The sequence below is a fragment of the Sycon ciliatum genome, chromosome 10, assembly GCF_964019385.1.
Source record: "Sycon ciliatum chromosome 10, ocSycCili1.1, whole genome shotgun sequence".
Taxonomy (NCBI): domain Eukaryota; kingdom Metazoa; phylum Porifera; class Calcarea; order Leucosolenida; family Sycettidae; genus Sycon; species Sycon ciliatum.
Genome location: NC_088652.1, coordinates 5713609 through 5736653, shown reverse-complemented (window position 1 = coordinate 5736653; position 23045 = coordinate 5713609). Strand labels below are relative to the sequence as shown.

General features: G+C 50.3%; 2 protein-coding genes across 2 annotated transcripts; both read right to left on the bottom strand.

Moving 5' to 3' along the window:
• Window positions 1-10466: 10466 nt before the first annotated feature.
• LOC135826277 (uncharacterized) lies at window positions 10467-13480 on the bottom strand. Its single transcript, XM_065338908.1, has 2 exons — window positions 12163-13480; window positions 10467-12088 (listed from the first exon to the last, which is right to left on the bottom strand). Exons 1-2 carry the CDS (start codon window positions 13478-13480, stop codon window positions 10467-10469), a joined length of 2940 nt encoding a protein of 979 aa, XP_065194980.1.
• Window positions 13481-14347: 867 nt separating this feature from the next.
• Window positions 14348-22801, bottom strand: LOC135826276 (uncharacterized; the record flags this gene model as incomplete). Its single annotated transcript, XM_065338907.1, has 3 exons — window positions 14348-15127; window positions 19504-19522; window positions 22773-22801. Coding segments are annotated over 3 exons (828 nt in total), but the record flags the coding sequence as incomplete, so codon positions are not given.
• Between the last annotated feature and the right edge of the window lie 244 nt (window positions 22802-23045).

Sequence of the window (23045 nt, the reverse complement as noted above, 5' to 3'; positions counted from 1 at the left end):
CAAGTAGTTCCACACGACGTGCGTTTCTCCGTATAGATGATGACGGCTCATCAGGTGTGCAACGTTGAATTCGGATGGTGAGCCAATATAATTATGATGAAGAAAGGAAAAGGTTGTTGGTTTGCGCCTTAGAGAAGTGTTGGAGCTAAGGGTCAGGTCGTCGAATGTTTCAGTACTCCTTGTCAGGTTTGTGCCATTTTGTCGCACTCGCTGATGGTATAAGATCTGGTTACGTTGGTGGACAGTTTGTCAACTTTAAAAAAGGTATTTTTTAGGCTAGTCAGATGACTCAGGCGTGCCTCTGCAATGAAAACCGCAACCGGATCTCGCTTCAGATAGCGGGAATTTAGAGGATTTGACACCACGCAAACACATGATGCTGGAACTTACCAGCGCAAAGCACATCCGAGTGCGAATCCACCCCATAGTGGCAAAATCCTGATCATTTCTCTTGTCAGAGATAAGAGCAGCCAAGCGCTTGTACAAAACTGTGGCAGTTTTCCCAGCATCACGAATGGCCGATATGACGACTGGAATGAAGGAGGCCTTCTCGACTTCCCGAGTTCTCTCCTCATATCATCTCCTCCTCTCGGGTTCATAACCAGCATGCACAGCGGGGGTTTAGGGAGCATTATTCGAAGCAGTATAGAGGTTGAAAAGCCGTATATCAAACATTGTGCGTTCTAACCGGCCACCCCAGAATCCACTGGTAGCGAAGTCGAGGCAAGCATTGTCCGCTAAGGACGCAGACTGGAGGTTGTACTGCTCACCAGAGAGCGTTTGCAGTGGAGGTTCCACGGATACCGAGTGAGCCACCTAGCGAATGAGGTCAGCGGTGACGTCACGGATTTTATTGTGCCATACGATGGAAAACCACCGGTCGGGCCGAAAAATGCGTGGGAGACATCGAAGCCGCCGTTTGCACAAATGCCGGACGACGGCAAACGCTTCGGCACCCAGCCATAGCGCAAAAACAGAGCATCTCCAAACTCAGACTGAGAGAGACGAAAGCCATAGCAGGGTAGAGGACGTGACGTCAGCCAAGTATAGCTACCACACTGGGAAGAAAGGTCAAACTGAGGCACATGTACCGCACCTTTACCGCTCAAAACCCCTCCTTCAGATGTTGCTGTGATGCCCGAGCTGCAGTGCAGACTTGACGTTTGGTGGTCTTGGTAGCGTCTGCCAAACAAGCTGGCGAGAGATCTGCCTCACCAATCCTTACTCTGACCTCTTTGGTGGGCATATTGGCGTGATTGGGCGGTGGGATTCGAGAGACTCAAACTGCCATGCCGACAAGGGACCGAGAGCATAAGTCACTCCAAACTGGACGGAGGGACTCGACTAATAAGTCCTGGGATGAGGCGCTCCCTAATAACAGCTTCCAGACCACCAAACTCCTCAGATGACATCTCCAAGGTCAGGGACAAGAAATATCACTTGTTTTGTAGACCATGGACAAATGTGGAGTAGGCGGCAAAGGGTTGTGTCAGGACAAAATCGGTTAGCCGCGACACCTGAAGTGTCAAGTAGATGACCTTTGCCTCTACGAAACTAGCTGCTCGGTCAGTCCATCCCACCAGGTGCGGAGGGCTCGAAGTTCTCCACACCCTGAAGGATCAACTGCGTACCACACCTGGATGACGTCAGATGAGCTGACTGCCTGGACCAAGCGTACGATGCAAAGGGCGCACATCAGCATCGCAACCGGATCAATCTGCATGGGTAGTGCTTCATAGTATAACAAGCATTCACCATCCACAAAGAGGTTTGCCGGATGGCGGCATGTGTCGATGTTCGACTCAAATCGCAATATATTTTTATGGTAGGTGTAAGTCAATTCTCCAAGCATATGGACTAATTAACAAGTGTGCAAACGTTTCGCATCGAGACACGAATGGCAAAAATGCATGCAGTTACACATGTAGCTGTAAGTCGGTGTTTTATATTCCTCAGGTAGAGGTGTGCGCGAATGAGTGCCGCGCAACCAGTTGGTAGACATTTTCTAGTGTAACGGAATATGTTAGATGAGTTCATCGGTGGCGTCGACAATTTTTTTTTGTGCCTTATACGACTTCCATCATCAAGACCCTCAACAGGAAGAAGAGTGCTAGTAAAACCGTTCAGCGCTGATGTGCCTGCGTGGTGCACGCAAGTCATTGTTACCAACAATGGCCTCAGACTCGGCAGCGCTTGTTGTTGCTGAAGCAAGAACCTCAGCTTGAGGCTTACATTATTATTACTATCTGTCAATTGTCATTAATGACATTGTACATAATCATCACCGCGTGCGCTCGATCTAATCATTGATTGTCTTTATTTTATGTTTTGCCCGTACAAGAGGTATTGTAGTATCCCTGCCCGACCAAATCGGAAGTAGTACGGAACTAATACGGAGCTTTGCCTGATGTATATTAAGTGTATCTCCGTATGTAAGCGTACGGCGTCTGCTGCATAAAAGCGGCTGCGCATTTCTGTTTTGATGAAGATGAGATTTTGATAATAACGAGCTATTCAACCTCCAGGTGTGCACCGGAGAGAAAGTCAGTTATTTTCCCGCTTCTTCTTTCACTAACAATTATATCTCAGGTGTGTACCTGAAAGAAGTAGAATAAAAGTAATTCTTGTTGATTTCACCGCGCCTACCACTCGGCTACCCATTACATTGGTGGCAGCGGTGTAGTTTTAAATAAAACAACGTGATTCGACCCCAGACCCCCATGGCTCAACCCGCTGCAGCTCCGTGCGACGAATCAAGATAAGAATTATGTTTCTTGCCTTCCTGGGCCTGGCCCTGCTTAGCCTGCAGCACAGTCAGGGTGCTAGCGTGGATCACCCTTCTCTCCGCACGGCATCCACTGGAGACTCCGATGGCGATTCCAAGCGACCCGCTACCTACATCAAGTATACTACCGGTGGTGCTGGCGAAGCTGATGAGGACGACAACAGGCAGGCTGCTGCCCAAGACAAGGAGGGTATTCCCCAAGACCAGCAGCGTTTGATTTTTGCAAGCACGCTGTCGGAAGCAGGAGCCCACTCTTCACTTGGTACTTCGCCTCCGTGGTGGAATGCAGATTTTCGTCAACACTCTTCCTGGCTAGACCATCACTCTTTACGTCGCGCAAAGTGATGCTATCGACAATGTGAAGACCACGATTCAAGACGAGGAGGGAGGTCATTTGTCTGACGCCAAGCTAGCCGCTCTGGGTGACCGGCTCAACCAAGATGAAGATAAAACCTGGCTTGCTCTCCGCCGTAGCTCCAGCCGCCGCCGTGGTTACTAACGCTGATTCCAGGTATGGCATTTTCTTTCCTGTCTTCCTTCAGTCTCCCTGTTCTCTTCGGTCTTCCTTTATGCGAGTGTGTGAATCCAGTTTAGTTTGGTAGGCGTCTGATCATGGTGAGCCACGGCTTACCCAGCTAACGTGGGACAATGTGTGTGACAACCCTCCTTATAGTTATAGTGTATTCAGTTCGGTTTTTGAACTGCGATGTTCCTGGCGGGTTGTGCCAGCGTAGTGCAGCGAGAGTGCTGTGGTTTCAGGTCCTATTTGGAGGACAGTTCTTTCCCTTTTGACCCCGTGAGATCGTGTGAACCTGGTGTGCTTTTACTTCTATTTTATGATTTGTTATCAGTTCATTTCTTCTGTCTACTCTAAACGTTATCATTTCCGATATAATTTGCCATCTTCCGGTTGACGCTGTGTTCATAACTCTTCACTAATTTTTTGAAAATCACGAGGGCGTGATTATCTGTAGGAAGGGAGGGTGTAGTATCCCTGCCCGACCAATACGGAAGTAGTGCGGAGCTTTGCCTGATGTATATTAAGTGTATCTCCGTATGTAAGCGTACGGCGTCTGCTGCATAAAAGCGGCTGCGCATTTCTGTTTTGATGAAGATGAGATTTTGATAATAACGAGCTATTCAACCTCCAGGTGTGCACCGGAGAGAAAGTCAGTTATTTTGCCGCTTCTTCTTTCACTAACAAGTATATCTCAGGTGTGTACCTGAAAGAAGTAGAATAAAAGTAATTCTTGTTGATTTCACCGCGCCTACCACTCGGCTACCCATTACAGTATTAGCACTGCAAAAAAATATAAAACAAAGTATTTTATAGAAAAGGAAAAGGAACATCGGTGAGAAGGCATTATACTGCCTGTAATGCTGGTGAAGCAAAATAAAGTAACAACAACAACAACAAGGAACTACAAGATACGGTTTTGTGTCCACTAACACCACCTGTTAATAAGCAATCAGATCATGCCATATCATTGCACGAGGCTGGCCAATGTTACTGACGTTCTAGTACGAACTGGCTAACAGCATTAGCACATCTTGGAGGCGCACACCAACACATGCGTCACAATCTCATGTAATATGTATCTTATAAGATCAGAACAACACTAAAACTGGATGGAGACTACTTCTGGCAAAGGCAGGCAGAAGCTACTGATGCCTTACGACCAGACCCACGATCCTATTACAATGCAATTTGGAATCTGCGACAAATTAATATGGTGATGAATACACTCCAGGCATTATGGCTGTGATTACGCGCCTGCCCACACACGCTCTCTACGCTGCAAAGTTACTCTGGCACAGCTCACCAATATCACTTCACGCCTGACGCCTATTCGATGAATGGTTAATGGTACTCAATATAGTAGACAGCAGATCACACAGCAACGACATACTTGTAGCTCGATTGTAAGGCATGTTTCGTCCCCGCTGGACTCATGAGGCAATCTTCGTCTTGAAAGTCTTCGCATGAAGCCTGACGTGGGAGAATGATATCCCCCTGCAGCTGTACTTATGTTGATTATTATCATGGCGATGGGCCTATGGGCCTATGGAAGAACGAGAGAGTCTTGCACTACATCGGTATGACCGACCTGAACATGGCGCAGCTGACCCAGCAGCTGCCTGGTGTAAAGGTGAATCACATAGCGCAATGAGGTCAGTAAGAACCCGCTACGCAGGCCCACAGTGTGACAGCTTAGCAATGCGGCTGGTCCACCATGGGCCAGCTATTCAGGCCTCTTTTATGGGCAAATTAACACAATGGATTAAAATGCAATAATTATATCATACGCTGGAGAAGAAATCAGAAAATGCGTGTGTAAAATAAAGATCTTCAAACCCAACCCCAAAAAAAACTGGGCCAGCTGTCCCTTGCCATCGGGCAATCAACCACGACTATTATGAACCCACAAGTTCTCAAGTGTGAAAGGCCTTCTCGCTTGTGACATTGTGTTCGTTTCAATGCAGTTGTATCTCGACCCCGCCGTGCCGATGATGTTTACGACGTGGTATACGCTGCATGCGCTAGGTGCGATTTGCTGTGCGCGCTGTATTTGTATGTTGTATGTGTATGCTTTTCTGATATACGCTGTCATTTTTACGCTATAACTACCTGGTGGTTTTAGTGTTAGTTATTAGTTGATAGTGAAGATTTATTAATTGATCGAAGTGAAAAATACTGTTGAAGAGTAGATAGTTGTCCTCATGCCGTGTGGTCGTTCGTTCCTGACAATTTAGAGAATAAGAAGGGTTCACAACATTTGACGACTACGCCAGGTCCGAAGCGAGCATGGCAGAGGAACAAACTAATTTGGAAGTCAGCTTTATCGCCAAAGGAATTCGGTACGGATTTGAAGGCGATAGGTTGATGGACCACGTGGAGAAGCGGCTCCGACAGTGCTAGGAGCTTGAAGAGCGCAGTGACAGATGGCAGACTCTCTATTCTAAGTCCGGTGGGCAGTGCTGACGAAATTGGACAATAGGAGAAAAAGTTAGAACCCCGGTATAGGGCGAACACAGGGATAAGCGTACGGTAACTTCTAGAAAATGAACGTGCGGATGTCCTTGCGCTAACGGTTGCAATTTCTTCTTTCTTTTCTTTTATCATTTCATTCTATTTCCTTCTCAGGAAAGAATCTATAATATGGGCCGCGATCAGCTAAAACATGTCTTTGGGGTTTCATAAAAAGTTGGGAAATGACGAAATGAAAAAAATGTTTTTTTGGAGCGCGTTCACTCTGCACTACATTCAAATGATTCATGATGTGGCGATCATCTTCTCAAATTTTGTTCAAACACTTGTTTGGCGTTCTACTTCAAGTAGCTGGCGAGCAAAGACTGACAATGTCCGCATCTAGTGATACAAGAGCAGCTCGCATGGCCAGACGATCGCTGTGCATGGCCCAGGTTTGTTCAGGTGTCTGCAAGTCCGTGGCGGCGGGTCTGCAGAGCGACGCTGACAATTTGTTGGTATCTCATTGATGTTGATGTCGACAGCAAAGCTGAATCGTGCCCGTCGTCTCCAGTAGCGAAGAGGCACAAGTTGTGGGCTAGTACATAATCATTTAGGCGGGGAACCGGCTGCCTTACGACTTTACTTGCGTTCAGCTCTCATGAGGCGTCTGACGCAGTCTGGGAAACGCAGGCGACGATCGAAACTGTCACTGCCAGAATCGAAAGAGTATGCAAGTGCAACGCCGCCCAGCGCATCGTGTTGCTTTCCAGGAAGAACTTGGGTCATGCCTTTGAACTGATGTCGTTGACATGCTCAAGTCGGTGTCAACATCTTTAGTTCCGTTGCATTGTGCTCCGCCACAAAAGCCACTAAGTAATAGTTTGTCGCTTTGTGTCAGACTGTGCGAAAACTGTCATTTTTTATTTCAAAATGTTGGGTTAGCTTTTGGGCTAACCCTAGTTAGTGATAAGACCGATGCGCTGCTTTCTATCTCGTGCTAGCTGCGACTGAGCTTGCTTTACACGTGCACTCAACTGCTGCGCAGGCGCGCCCAAATCGCCTTGGGTAGCTCTTGCTGTGCTGACTTTGACTTGCGCTTTCCTTTGCAGTGTCACTGAGCAGCAACCGGAATTTGTTTGAGGAGAAAAGAATTATTTATTCAGACTCCTAGTCCTTGTAGATTCCTCGCAGCCAAATACTGCACGCCAAACATGTTGTCTACCTCTGAAGCACGGCGTATGAACGTATCGGACTTGCGTGCCGAGCTGGAAGGCCGTGGGCTGAATTCGAGCGGAACAAAGCCCCAGCTTCTTGCCGGTTTGCTGCTCAGTATCCAGGACACGTCGAGCTCGGCGGCAAGTGGAACCTCGATCTCCGTCGGCCACGCCATCCTTGCGGCAGGAACATGAGCAAGAGCAGGATCTGGAGAGTGTTGCAGCAGCTTCTCCGACTCCCCAGATCCCGGACCAGAGCAGGAATGACGATTTGCGCCAGTTTGTGCGGCAGGAAGTGCATTCAGGGCCGCCGTCACCGTTGCCTTGTCGGAGGCGATCGCTCCAATGCTGGCCACTATCACTGCCCCCGGACTGGGATTCACCCAGCTGCTGCCCGATACTATCGCCACCTCGTATTCTGCCCCACGCCAGCTTCAGCTGCAGTTCAGCAGTGGCGGCCACTGAGTCTCTGGAGGTGGTGGAAGGTGGAGCTGCCCAGCCCGTTCGTCGACGCGTCCACGACTTGCCGACATGGCTGGAGGCATGGTCTCTCTTCATGAACGTCGTGTGTTCTGCCAACCCGTCTCGCCTGCAGGAGATGCTCTCATACCAAGCCACCATTGTTGCTGCCAACAGGCAATACTATCCGGAAGCTTGGCTGTCGTACGACACCCAGTTTCGCTCTGCCATTTCTGCTCCCTGATGACAAATTGGCTGACATCAAGTGCCTGTTGACTGCAGCGAGCATCAACCCCACCATGTCTCAACGCGAACTCGAATCTCTTCTGGGGAAACTCTCCTTCGCTGCAAGAGTCATCGTACCCGGCCGGACATTTATGCGGCGCCTGTGGTCTATTTGCAGTCGCTACCAGCAGCCTCACTACCGCATCAGTCTGACTACCGAGTGCCAGGAGGATATCCAATGGTGGCTACGGCTCCTGGAACAATGGAACGGAAATCATTCTTCCTGTTCCCAGATTGGACGCCATCTCCAGACTTGGAGCTGTTCACTGATGCCAGTGGCACCCTGGGCTGGGGCACATTCAACGGCGGCCGCTGGCTTCAAGGGACCTGGTCGCCTGAGCAACTCGCTCACAGCATTGAGTGAAAGGAGCTCTACGCGTTGGTCACAGCGTGCTGCACGTGGGGCAAGGAATGGCGCCAGCTTCGTATCACAATGCACTGTGACATCAAGGCGGTGGTAGATTGCATCCGCTCCGGCACATCCAAGTCACCGCCAGTGATGACCCTGACCAGGGAGCAGTTCTTTGTGTGCGCCCGCTTCAATTTCACCGTCGCGGCTGTTCACATTGCTGGCCAGTCGAACTGCATTGCCGATTCGCTGTCTCGTTTCGCATGGAGGAATTTCGGCGTCTCGCCCCGGCTGCTCAAGCACAACCAGACTGAGCAGTGCTGCCATTCCAGCCGATGTAATATAGCTTGACATACAGGTGAACGCTTGCTGGGGTGCCGTGTGCTGGTTTTCTGGGAACAGCTTCCTTCAACTGGTTGCTTTGCTGCCACTATCTCTGCTTAAAATGGCATACTATTGGTCGGCTGTTTGCGACGCCAATCAGTAGTCATTGCACCCGGTCGCGGGTACTATTGCCGCTCAAGCATGAGCGATTGCTTTGGCCATTTGCAACGCCAATTGCTTCACCCTGGTTGGCTGTTTGCAACGTCGATCAGCGAACTTTGCACCCGGTCGTGGGTACTGCTGCGGCTGAGTTGTGAGCGATCACTTTGGCTGTTTGCAACGCCAATCGCTTCACCAGTTGATCGAAACCAGCACACTGGTGTACCCCAATCATCCTTGTGCGGTGTTTTGAGAATACGTGGGTATGCATGCAGCTTTGCTCTGTGACTTTCCATTGCATGTAGTCACTTGGCTACTACGATTCACCGATACGACAACGAGAGCTGAGATTTTGATCCTGAACTACGGGGGGAGGGTTTGAGGGGAGGGAGGGGATTATACTAATCAAGAGAGAGAGAGGGAGCTTGGTGTTTTCACTGTCTCTTAGAGATTGGGGCATAACTTGAGAAAGAGTGAACTATCCAAGAGACGGCACTATTTGCGCGAGTACAGTATATGGAGATGTCTGTTGTATTCACCACTATAAACAACACGCGATCAAAATCCCGTTTCAGGGAGGTAAAAGAGTGTAAGGCAGTAGTTTTTAAAGTGAGAACGTTGAGTGCGGAAAAGTTCTTCTTCTGAATGCATAACCTGGGTTACGCAAATTAGGGACTACACCATTGAGTGTACAAGCACAAGTAGCATACACAAAAACACAATACTTGTATACATCACAGTACCTTGGGTTTCTCACAAATTCATTAAATACTTCCCGGGATCCACAATAATATCGGAATCTGTACAATGTTCACAATCAACCGAACACTCCCTCTCCACCCCTGCGCTCACCACCATCATCATCCGAACTTCTTCCAACCTTCATTTCGCTCCTTTTTCTATTTACACTGCTCCCATATACATATACTTGTGCTTGCTTCTGCATAATTTGTTATTCTGTGTAGTGAAATGGGATGCCTGTCCTCTAACCAGTGCTCGCACGTGGCAAGTCGATTGGACCTTTCAATGTGAACGGAAAACTTGGACAGAAGCAAAAGCAGAATGTCAATCATATGGCGGATCACTAGCGACTGTGCACACAATGGCTCAGGTGACGTGTGCAAACCTGACAGTGGTTGGAACTTCCGCTGTGTGGGTAGGCTTGACTGGTACATGGAAAGCTGGAGATTGGAGTACTTGGAAATGGGAAGTGGCATCGTCCACCCGTACGACGAGACTTCCCTGGTCATCCCAGTATGCACTTCCGGTTAAAAATTCTAGTCGTACTTACGGGTTTTTGGATCCAAACAAGGGCTTAGTGAACTGGATAAACAACTTTCAAACTAGGTGCCTCTGTCAACGATATGTGCCTAAAGGTATGTCTATATCCATTGATTAAACTGAAGGAATATCTCTACTGATTGTGAAGGGCCTAGGGGAGGACACACCAACAACCCACTCTTGTCCGGCTAACCGACAACTAACCCTGAAGGGCTGTCATCCTTGTTATTTTATCTTGGTGTGTAAAGTTGTACAATATGTGAGTACTAGAAAGGTACCGGTAGTACGAGAAGTAGTACGCAGCATGCTATTCTAATGTCATACATGGACAGGTGTAAATATGAGGATGTGAAGGTTATAGTTACTGTATATGTATATGTAAAGGGATATTTAATGGCACCAAATGATATAGTTCCAATATCATCACACCATTCCCCTTCTCCGGTCACAGATACCATCTGTGACATTGACTAAACGAGAAACAATAGATATAGGATGTAACGGCACTAAAGGATATAAAGGTACAATATCATCACACCATTCCCCTTCTCCGGTCCGAGATACCGTCTGGGACAATGACTAAATAAAGAGAGAAACAATAAATGGAGAAGCTAGGAGCAACACAGCAGGAGAAGAAAATCACATCTGGCGGGACAATGCATCGGCGTTGCCATTGAGAGCACCAGGCCGGTGCACAACGGTGAAAGCGAACGGCTGCAGAGCAATGGCCCATCGGGCCACCCGAGCATTGCCACTATGATGCTGAGCGATCCATTGAAGAGGGCGGTGGTCGGTAATCAAGGTGAAGCGTCTGCCGGGGAGATACGGAGCGAATTTGAGAATGGCCCACTTGAGGGCGAGACACTCCTTCTCGATGGTGGCATAACGGCGTTCACGGTCGAGGAGCTTGCGACTGGCATATGCTACGGGGTGTTCGGTGCCCTGGGCATCACGCTGGGTCAGGACAGCGCCCAAACCAACATCGGAAGCGTCCGTGTGCAGGTAGAACTCCGCAGCAAAGTTCGGCGCAACAATGACCGGGTCGGAGACAAGGAGGCCTTTCAATTGAACGAAGGCCTGTGCAGCTGAGGTCGTCCAGTGGAGGGTGTTGGGGTGGCCCTTCGACGTCATGGCTACCAAGGGCTCCGCGATGGTTGAAAAGTGAGGAATGAGGCGACGATAGTAGCCGCACAACCCCAGGAAGGAACGCAGGGCCTTCTTGGTCGTGGGGTGTCGCCAATCGTCGATGGCTTGCAACTTGCCAGGGTCCGCACGCACCCGACCATGACCAATCACATGGCCAAGGAAGGGAGTTTCGACCATACCCAATAAATACTTCTTCGGCTTCACAGTGAGCCCAGCGTCGTGAAGGCGACCAAGAACGTGGTGGAGCTGGACAAGATGGTCCTCAAAAGTCGGACTGAAGATGACGACATCGTCCAAATACGCCAGGACAAACGGGAGACCAGCCAAGACGGTATCTATGCAACGCTGAAATGTTGCAGGTGCTCCATGGAGCCCGAATGGCATCATAGTGAACTCGTACAGGCCAAACGGTGTGGTGAAGGCCGTCTTGGCACACGCATCCTCTGCCAGAGGGATCTGCCAATACCCCCTGGACAGGTCAAGGGTGGAGAGAAACTGGGCAGACCCGACAGAGTCGAGGATCTCGTCCACCCGCGGCATCGCGTAACAGTCGAACTGGGCCACCTGATTAAGGGCACGGTAGTCGACACAGAAGCGGATCGAGTCGTCCTTCTTCGGCACAAGCACAACGGGTGAAGACCACGGACTGCGGGATGCGCGTATGACGCCCATGTCCAGCATTTCGTCGACGGCATCGCGGACAACAGAATGGTGTGCAGCGGCAAGACGATATGGCCGGGAACGAATGGGTGTGGCGTCGCCAGTGTGGATGGAGTGAGCCACCACGGTCGTCTGGCCAGGCTGGGGTGAGAGGGTATCCTCAAACTCCGATAGCAGCATGTCGAGCTGTTGCCGCTGGTCCGGCGAAAGGTCGGGGTTAATGGTAGGACGGCCACCATCAACGTGTAGAGGGGAGCAGTCGTCAAGCAGCAGCTCCGTGTCTGGGTCGTCCTCCGCCATAGGAACGGTGAAGGCCGCGAGCTGGGGCCGGCGAAACCGCCGCAGGAGGTTGATGTGGAAAACCCGATATCGCTTCGTCCGGTGGGGTCCCATGTCAATCTCATAATTGACCTTGTCGACCTCACGCCGAATAGGGTAAGGGCCTTGCCACACGGCTTCCATTTTAAGAGCCGAAGCCGGAAGCAAGAGCAGTACCTCGTCTCCCGGAGCAAATGTGTGCGTTCCCGACTCAGGCGGTCATAGTAGGCCTTCTGCCGTTGCTGCGCGGTGGCAAGGTGGGAGCCAGCCTCAGTCGATATGCGTTCAAGCCGGTCCCGCATGGTGAGGACGAACTGGGCAGTAGTGGTCCGGAGCTCCTCCGTTGGCTGAGCCCAAGCATCGCGCACGAGATCCAGCGGGCCGCGGACATGGCGGCCGTACAGGAGCTCAAATGGTGAGAAACCAGTGCTGGCTTGAGGCACCTCTCGATAAGCAAATAAAGCATATGGGAGCACCTCGTCCCAACTTCGTGGCGCATCAGCAGCAAACCGACGAAGCATACCCTTGAGGGTACCATTGAACCGTTCGACGAGGCCATTGGTCTGTTGATGGTACGGAGTGGATGTGGTAAGCTGGATACGGAGTAAAGCAGCAACTTGTCGGAGGACGTCCGATGTAAAGTTGGAGCCTTGGTCGGAGAGGATTTTGTCTGGCAGTCCTACTCTGGAAAAGATGGAGATCAACGCATCAGCCACGGTAGTCGACTCAATATTGGAAAGAGCGACTGCCTCCGGATAGCGGGTTGCATAATCCACCAAGGTAAGGATGTACTTCTTGCCGGACTGAGTACGCTGCAATGGGCCGATAATGTCAATAGCTACCACCCGGAAGGGCTCGCCAATAACAGGAAGAGGAATAAGTGGTGCCCGATCATAACGCAGAACACGGGCGGTGCGCTGACATGGTTCACAGGCGGAACAATACTGTGCGACATCTTGAAGAATCGTCGGCCACCAGAAACGGAGAAGAATCCTCTGGGATGTCTTCGCCTGTCCCATGTGGCCAGCCATGGGGACGGTGTGGCCGAGGTGCAGAATGGTGGATCTCCGTTCCGTGGGCAGAACCAACTGAAGGCGGTAGTAGGGGCTGGTGGTGTCCATCCCCGCTTCACCATCCGGTGAGTATTCCCGGTAGAGGAGGCCCTGGCGAACACAGAAGGTACTGCCATTGACGGGCGTCTTGTGTCGGCCAGTAGCATAGTCCCAACATGGGCTAAGAGATGGGTCACGCCGTTGCTCGTCGGCGAAACGGGTGGCATCTGGCAAATCGGGTGCAGAGATAGGTGGCGGTGTCACCTCCGGTGTGCTAGATAGGTCCGCCGGCGGTGCACGCAAAGACGCTGCATTCGAGGCCAACTCCTCAAACAGTTCATCCTCGAACGGGAAGATGTCGTGCAAACCAGCAGCACCAGTCAACTCAGTGAAGCCTTGCCTGTGCACGCGTAGAGACCAAGACGTCCGTGGCGGCTGGCTGACACAGCCGGACCAACTCATGTATGTGGGGCACATCACGGCCAAGCAACACGTGACGGGGCAGGTGCTCGGACACTGCTGCCTTGACATAGTACACCATGCCGTCGATGGTGATGGTCAGATCGGCCATGGGGTAACTGGCCACATCACCGTGGGCACAACGAATGGAGGTAGTCTCACCAGACAAATCTTGGTCCCGGACCAAGGTCCTGTGTACCATGGTGCGGCCACACGCGGTATCAACAACGATGCTCGGGACGTGGGTACCATTCACGTACCCAGCGACGGTGTACTCCGGTGCTGGTCCCATGGCGGCGCTGGGATTAGCCGGGGGCAACCGACCAGAGTCTACAGGTGGAGGGGTGAGCAGAAATATGCTTCACCCAGCAGATCATCCTCATCCGGCAGCAAATGAACTGTACCAGCATCTTGGACTTCCTGATCTGGGCTGGAAAACAGAGCGGTGCGAGTGTGATTCGGACACTTAATAGCAATATTTCCCAGCTCACGACAATTATAGCAACGCGGCTGCGACATGGGGCGTCTCGGTGGTGGTGTGGGACGGTCAGGACGAGAAGTCACTGGGCGGTCAGATGACAAGTGGGTCTGACTGGGGTTAGCTGGGGAAGATACTGGCCGGTCCCGCGCTGAGCCTTAGGTTGGTGCAGCCCAGCGAACTCGAGCAAGGTTGGATGACTCGGACGTCCGGTCTCGGGGTGACGCAAATGACCCCTGCACCTGGGCACGTGCGTCAGTGTTCGGCAATGGTGCCCGTCGCTTAGAACAATCCCTGGCCATGTGGCCACGCTGCTGGCAAATGTGGCAGACAAGAGACTGTTCCCTGCCGCTGCTGAGACGACCACTGCTGGGCTCCTGTACGCGATCCCGTGCGTCAAGATAGTCCTACGCTAGCGAAGCAGCCTGGTCGAGGGACGACGGTTTGCGTTCCCGCAGCCAAGTGCGTAAACCAAAAGGAAGCGCAGACAAGAACTGTTCCAGTAGGATCAACTCACATATGGCTTCGCGCGAGGATGCGGGGCTTAGCCAACGACTGCCAGTGTCACGGACACGGACGGCGAAGTCAATCATGGACTCCGAGCTCTGCAGCGTAGTGCCCCGAAATTTACGGCGGCTCGTTTCTGGGGTAACGGCATAGCGATGGAGAATGGCCTCCTTCACGCGGTCGTAGCTGTCAGCCTCAGTGGAGGCAAGTTCCGTGTATGCCAACAAGGCCTTGTCAGTCAGTTGGGGGCTTAGCAAATAGACCCAATCGTCCGGAGGAACTCTGTACGCCCGCATGGATCGTTCGAAACTGGTGAGGAATGCCTCAACATCGTCCCCAGGGCGCAGTTTAGCCAGTGGCACCTTCTGAGAGAATCGCCGTGTGGCCTGAGTGAGTTGCACTTGAGCCATTTGCGTGACCAACTGCGTGAGCATCGACAGCTGGGACGGCGAGTCGACATCGACATCGACATCGGTGGCGGAACGCTGTTCGTGTTCAGCCTCAGCCTCAGGCTCAGGGTTCTCAGCAGCAGGATCGATGTGCACGTGCGGGGCATGCGGACCTGCGGGTGTACGTGTACGACTAGTGCTGGCCTGCGCCTGATCACTCAGTTCGTGCGTACTACTACTAGGCCTAGGGTCTCCATACACGGGATCCTCACCAAAAGCGACATGTACGGGCTGACGGTGTACGTGGACCGCTTTTGGCTCCGGAGTAGAGCATGCAACCTTAGTATTGCTATGTGTACGCCCAGTACGAGTACGACGGCTAGCGGAAGCCAGTGCAGGTGCGTCATGCGTATGGTAAGTACTAGGACTAGTAGGAGCAGAACCCTGATTGGCCTGAAACTGCGACTGGTTCTTTGCAAAGGACTGCTCACTGTTGTAATCTAATTTGTTGCTCACAGTACTGTTGCCGAAATAAGGATTATCACTTACTTTCGGCAAGCGAGGTTTCGGAGACGGTGCGGGACGAAACAAATCCATGGGTGGAGAAGGGAGCGTCGACCTGGTAGCAGCATCAGGTAAGCCAGTGAGCTCGTCATCATCCGGGGCCCCCTCCTCGAACTCAGTGTCGATCTCCCGATCCATCCGCGCACTGCTGTGCGATACGGGGGTCTCTGACCCGGATTTTTTTTTGTTGCAAGCATGTCTACAAACAGGGATTCCACGACCATGGCCGCAGTAGAGAGCGATGAGCACGAACAGCCGTGCGATGTCCCAGATAATCGTTTCCCCACGTCGAACTGCTGCCGCGATTTCCACAACGCTCTGGCGGTGATAATGGATATGCTTGATGTCGAAAGAAGTGCTGCTGCAGACCGTGAGAAAAGGCTGATAAGCCATATCGACCAGCTATCTAGGACCGTTCAGGAGCTATCCAGATCAAGCGCACTGAACATTCCAAGTTCAGGAAGTTCCGCCATTACGGTTGGAGATTCTCAGGCTCAGAGCAAGTCGCAAAGAAAGAGGCGCCATGCTACTAACTGCCCAACCGTTGAGTCCGAAACCAACCCGAATACCGTAGTAGATCTACAACTAGAACTGACTTCATCTGGTCCGGTCCAGCAGGATGCTGCGGCCACTTGTCACATTCCAGTCGAGAGCGGACCTACCGTACCAGGACATGACCTCAGTGACCTGGATCATCACCAACGCGTGGGTGTCACGTCGAACGTTCAAACTGCTAGTAATTCGAACTCCAAGACTAAGACCAACATTCAAACTTCAGCTAATGCAGCCAGTGCAGTCAGTGAGGCCAATTTGCCAGAGGTCGATGACGACAGTGAAGATGCTGCCTGGCGTTTGGTGACAGCCAGGAAACCTGTCAAGAAAAGTGTTGTGTTTGTTGGCAATCTGCTGCGCGATTCCTCACCGGAGCAGCTAGCACGCTTCGTGGAGTGTCGCTCGTCGGAGTTGAAGACTCCCCCTATTAAAATTCTCGACTGTAAAGTTTTTCAGAAGCAAAAGTCGTCGTCTGCGAGACTGGTAGTCCACGCATCTTGCAGCAAGACGCTGTTGGATCGTCGCTTCTGGCCCAGACCACTCTATTCCAGACAGTGGAATTTCGACAAGTACTCTGCCTCTGATGTCAGTGATGATACCACAGAAACCACAGCATGTGACGACACGCAAGCAAACTCGGCATCCCTTTCGGAAGTGGAAACAAATGTGCACGCGCCCTCAGTCAGCGATGGCTCTGAAATCAACCATGCCTGCTGATGACCATGCTGCACACTGCCTTCTTGAATGTATGTAGTATCAGGCGCAAGACAGCCGAAGTGCAAAAGTTCTTGTCAAACAGAGGCATTCATGTCTTTGGTATGGCTGAGACTTGGCTCACTCCAGATATCTTGGACAGTGAACTTACTATCCCACATTTCAAGCTACATCGGAAGGATAGATTGCAGCAACGTGGTGGTGGTGTTGGGATATACTGCCATGAATCTGTTCTTGCGCGAAGACGCACTGACTTGGAGACTGACTTAGAGCTGCTGTGGATAGAAGTTAGCGTTTCCGGTGGCATAGTACTGGTTGGATGCTGTTATCGTCCACCAGACAAACCTGTAGCATTCTGGACCTCCCTGGAGTCCAGCCTAGACGCATCAGTTCATGCACCAGGAAAGAAGGTTCTGGCAACTGTCATGCTGGGTGATTTCAACGTTGATTATGAAAATGAACCAGTCACCCATGGCCATACGAGTAACTGACTTGTTTAACAAATTTGGTATGACAAATTATGTGTCTTCACCAACACGTGCCACCACCCTTACTGAGTCAATCATTGATCTCTTCCTATCAACTTCCCCGCTGACGGGACCTTGTGAGATAGCCTACCTAGACATTAGTGACCACTTTGCAGTACTTGGGAATCTCTCTGTGGCAGGGTTTGCACCAGGCCGTACTTCCAGCTACAGACCTACACGCCGCATCCATAAGATAAACTGGGACACCTTCAACAGCGATCTCAGTGCAGAGCAGGCCTCTCTGCTCGCCATAGATGATGTCAACACCCTTGCATCATCTTTCATCGCCTCCATAGTGTCAACATTGGATAAGCATGCACCCGTGCGGATGAGGCGAAATCGGGATAGACGTCCCTGCCCGTGGGTAACAGATGAACTTGTGGCCTGCGTACGGGAGCGAGACAGACTCCATCGACTGCTCATGAAGAACCGCTGCAGTGATGATCTCCGCAGTCAACACCGCACTGCTCGTGCCAAGGCCAGGAAGCTGGACAGGAGCCTGAAGAACACGTATTTCATCCAGCAGTGCCAGACTTCTGACCAACGTAAACTTTGGTCAGTCATCAATACTGTGGTTGGCCGGAAGAAACAATCGCACACTGCTCAAGTACCCATATCGGATCTTAGCAAGCTGTTTGGTGACGTTGTCCATGATCCCCAGCGTCCTCCTCAGCTCTGTTCTCCCTCTGGTCCAATGGCGGAAGGGGCATTTACCGACTTCAGTGTAGTGACAGTCGAGGATGTGGCAAGCAGTTTGAAATCTGTCAACCCTTTCAAGGCAACAGGCAGTGACCAAGTTCCAAGCATCATCCTGCAAAAGTGTTATCCAACCATTGCCCCCACACTTACACGCATCATTAATATATCCCTGTCCTCCGGTGAGTTCCCCCTGTCCTTCAAGTTGTCCCACGTCAGTCCGCTCTTCAAGAGTGGAGACCCAACTTTGCCAAAGAACTACCGCCCTGTGTCACTGCTCCCAGTTATCTCCCGCATCACAGAAGCATTTGTAAAAAATCAGATCACGCAGTACTTGGACTCCAAGCAACTTCTTCCGCCTACTCAGTTCGCCTACCGAAAGCTTCACTCCACAGAAGATGCCTTAACGTATGCTGTTGATCGATGGCAAATGGCACGGGCAGAGCGCAAGTATACCGGCATCGTGTTTGTCGACATGTCAAAGGCCTTTTCCGCGTCAGGCATGAGCGACTCGTTACCGAACTGTTTAAGCTAGGCATCTCGGGAACTGCACTCAACTGGTTCTGTAGTTACCTGTCTGGCCGGACACAGCAGATCAAATTGCAGGATCAGTTGTCAGGGACTGTTCCTTGCTCTCGCGGTGTTCCGCAGGGCAGTGTCTTAGGCCCACTCCTGTTTGTAATTTACACTGCTGACGTCAAGTCAACGATGCCTCCGGATGTGGCAGATCAGGAATTCGCTGATGACATCGCTCTCGATTGCTCCAACGCGTGTCCCAAGCAAGTCTGCGAGTCTCTGTCGTCTGCAGTGACCAACCTCGCCAAGTGGCTAGATGACATCGGCCTACTTCTGAATGCCCAGAAAACCCAAGTTCTGTTTGTAAAGCCAAGAGGCGGTGCTGATGTTCAAGAACACGTACGTTGTCGAGGACAATCCCTGGAATCAACAACATCTGCGAAATACCTGGGTGTTGTAATCGACAATGACCTCTCCTGGCAGCCACATATCAGCCATGTAACACGCAAGATCGGGCCAGTAATTGGACAGCTATGGCGACACGGCAGGTCCCTGAGCCTAAGAGCACGCCAAGTCTGGTATGTCAGCATGATACAGGCTCATCTGTCCTACGGATCCAACTGTTTCTTCTCCAGTCTTTCCAAGCAGCTCCTGGATAAACTCCACCGCCTGTCAAAATCCGGTGTCAGAGCGACCCTGCAGCAAAGGACTCTGGTCCCGACTGCCCCCCTTCTCGAGCTACTGGGTGTGCCAAGCTTGCCACAGCTTCTCTTCCAGAAGCTTGCCATCTTCGTTTTCAAATGTTTAAATGACAAGACAAGTCCCCTGTTAAAGAATCTGTTCGTGCCGATCAACGACCCTGCCACACCTCAGCTGAGGACGACACGGGGTCAAGCCTGCTGAGAGTTCCGTTCCTCCCTGGTCCTGCTGGACGTCGTTCAATTCAGTTTGTTAGCAGCATTCTGTGGAATGCTCTCCCAGTTGCAGTCCGTACGGAAGGTGATTGGCAGACATTTAAAGCTCTAGCCACGGCTCTCGACTTGCCCAGCCTTTACCCATATTAATTTTCTCTGTACCTAACTTCATGTCGAAATCCATTTTAACAATCCGCATATCTCTCCTCCTCCCCCCCCCCCCTCTCTCTCTCTGTTTCTGACACACACACACTCTCTCTCTCTCTCTCTCTCTCTCTCCCTCTATCTATCTATCTATCTCTCTCTGTTGTTGTTATTGTTATTGTTGTTGTTGTTGTTGTTGTTGTTGTTGTTGTTGTTGTTGTTGTTGTTGTTGTTGTTGTTGTTGTTGTTGTTGTTGTTGTTGTTGTTGTTGTTGTTGTTGTTGTTGTTGTTGTTGTTGTTGTTGTTGTTGTTGTTGTTGTTGTTGTTGTTGTTGTTGTTGTTGTTGTTGTTGTTGTTGTTGTTGTTGTTGTTGTTGTTGTTGTTGTTGTTGTTGTTGTTGTTGTTGATGTTGGTCATTTTGTGACAGCTTGTACAATTCCCTGTCCAGGTAGTAAAGCGTCTCTCTCCTCTCTCTCTCTCTCTCTCTCTCTCTCTCTCTCTCTCTCTCTCTCTCTCTCTCTCTCTCTCTCTCTCTCTCTCTCTCTCTCTCTCTCTCTCTCTCTCTCTCTCTCTCTCTCTCTCTCTCTCTCTCTCTCTCTCTTCTCTCTCTCTCTCTCTCTCTCTCTTTCTCTCTCTCTCTCTCTTGTTGTTGTTGTTGCTGCTGCTGTGGTGTTGCTGTTGGTCTGTTGTTGTTGTCGCTGTCGCTGTTGTTGTTGCCGTTGCTGTTGTTGTTGGTCATTTTGTAAGAGCTTGGACAGTTCACTTGTCCAGGCAATAAAGCAGTCTCTCTCTCTCTCTTTCTCTCTCTATCTATATCTATCTCTCCTCTCTCATCATGCATGCGTCACACTCTCATGGAAATTTTTATTTTATTTTTTATTTTATAAGATTGCATGCTTCACACTCTCATGTAATATTTCTTTCCTTTCTTCGTCTTTTTGTGAGAGCTTGGACAATCCACTTGTCCAGGAAAGAAGGCAGCAATGCCTGTTCATTCTGGCGAAGTAAAATAAAATATACCAACCAACCAACCATACTGAGAGGATCCGCCGCACAAGATCAGATCGTGCACCACCGGTGGGGAGATGCAGCCCCCGGCAGATGTCCCTCAACTGCTCGTGGCGAGCAAACGCCAACGACTCGAGATCCATGGCTAGCTCACTTGCGGCCCCACGAACTCGAAAAAACGAAAAACTATAAATAAAAATACGCAAACTTTCAGCAACCACGGAGGTACGCAGTACTGACACACAGTGACTGGACCACTTCTGACACCATGTGACCATGTGAAGGGCCTAGGGGAGGACACACCAACAACCCACTCTTGTCCGGCTAACCGACAACTAACCCTGAAGGGCTGTCATCCTTGTTATTTTATCTTGGTGTGTAAAGTTGTACAATATGTGAGTACTAGAAAATGTACCGGTAGTACGGGAAGTAGTACGCAGCATGCTTTTCTAATGTCATATATGGACAGGTGTAAATATGAGGATGTGAAGGTTATAGTTACTGTATATGTATATGTAAAGGGATATTTAATGGCACCAAATGATATAGTTCCAATATCATCACACTGATCTAGATCGGTACGGGCTACTCCTCTGATTAAATTAGACATTCCATTTACTCTTTAAACAACAATTCCCAAAAATGAAGACCGCGGATATACCTAAATATATTTGAAAGAGAAATAGGGCACGGGATAGTGTTCTTCGGTGTTGGCGAATGGTAGGTTTCCGAATGTAACGAGGTGGCAATTTAATACACCATTTCACTCACACCTGAAAGCTTCACTGTACTTGCGTCTAAACTAATGATGCTTGTAAGATCAGAGCGCTCTTATATGTTCATGAATGCAAACCCTTAGTAGACAAGACTGCTCGACACTTGAGTCATGCTTATATGCATGTACAAAAAAGGCCAATATAGGCTGCTCCAGGTGGAGAACTCAACGCACGACAGAGGCGAAAGGCTGTGCAGATGTAACTTTACATTTCACGCATTTCAGCAATCATCAGATAGCAGCATTTACAATCGAATCCTCGACGAGCAGGTCTAGCTATTTTGTGCTAGTGTGGAATAAAGTCTGTATGTGTGAAGTGTAGATGTGTCTATGGGAAAGTGCTGTTGAATTATTTATGACAGTTAACGAATAATGATGAGAATAGAGGCGATAACAGGGCAGTGTCACTGAGTAATCGAGGGCGATTGCGACAGTACCGCAATGACATACTGTATCAGGCGTGAAGAGGGAGAGAGAAAGCACCGTGACGCCAAACCTGGTACAGGTAGCGCCATGTTGAAAAGCCAATCATGTAACTGATGGTGAATTTTTTAGACAAGTAAAACTTGTTTTTGTGTCTACAATTCGAGACCAGCTCCGATATTGTGTTGATATTGACCATTTTGTCTGCATCCCGGGTCGCCGAATTGTAAGCCGGGTATAGAGCACGATGGGTTTCTAGTGTGCTCCAGACGCAGTCGTGAGCCGGTCAAATGTCTAGTCAGTCGGCAGGAAGCAGGAGCTCCTACGTTCAGAGCAGAAAATTTCTTCACTGTTGCATCATCTTTCGTGCCATAATATCCATGTTCAAAGGAAGAGACAAACACAGGACAAGAGCGTCCCTGACAAACGATGTAGCTGCCGAAAAAAGCATCTGCTCACTGGACGGGGACCTCCAAGTACTATGCATCGTGTACAAGGCGACAGTACAGTACAGTACAAGTACTCCTTGTCGTTTGGAGTGACAAGTGATCGCCGCTGCTTTTCCTTGTGAGAGTCAACAATACACTTTGTTCTGCAGCGTTGGGGGTGGTGTTGGAGTAGAAATTGCTGACTAGACGTCGCGGAAGGGCGAGCTTTCCTGCGCAGGTATGAGTTTGGACGTATTTCAGAATGGTCGAGTGGAAAAATTCAAACTTGTTTATTTCAAGAAAACCCCCAAAAGGATGATGGGGGACATGTCCTCAGTGCTAGAAGAGGTGCTCTACTATCTGCCGGTGTACAGTGTTTGCTAATTGAAGACGTAGCTCGTTGTTTTATCAGCGCTTTTAATTTGGCTATTTTCAAGACGATCATTTGTGGCGTCAAGGGATGATTTCCCTCGTCTTCTGGGATGCTGGCGTGGCTAAGTGGTGCTGCCCCAAGAACTCTTCTAAGGTGAGGTAATGATGGCTTGATGGAGTTTTGTTCGTAGCTTGTTCTTGTACGCTGTGCCGTGGCTCGTTTGTAGACCCACAAATCGTGCCAATATTGGTGTACTAGCTGTGGTAGTACTTGTTAGCAACAATCCGAACTAGCGCACACACTGCACTGCATTGCTTTGTACTGCATTCAAGACTGACGTCATGCGCTTTGTTTTGTTGCGTAATCACAAATGGCACCAGCCCATTTTGCGGAAAGAAAAACAAATCTTGCTTGCCCTGTTGTGCTCTTCCAGACAACGGATCGTGCTTCAGCAGTGTTTCTTTTCCTTTCGTAGCTTTGCTGCCAGCCCGAGTGTCACCTCGACACTGTATTTCTTCAGTATGTCTGACCTAACTGTCGACACTGTCAAGGCAATGCCTTGCCAAGCCCCCGCG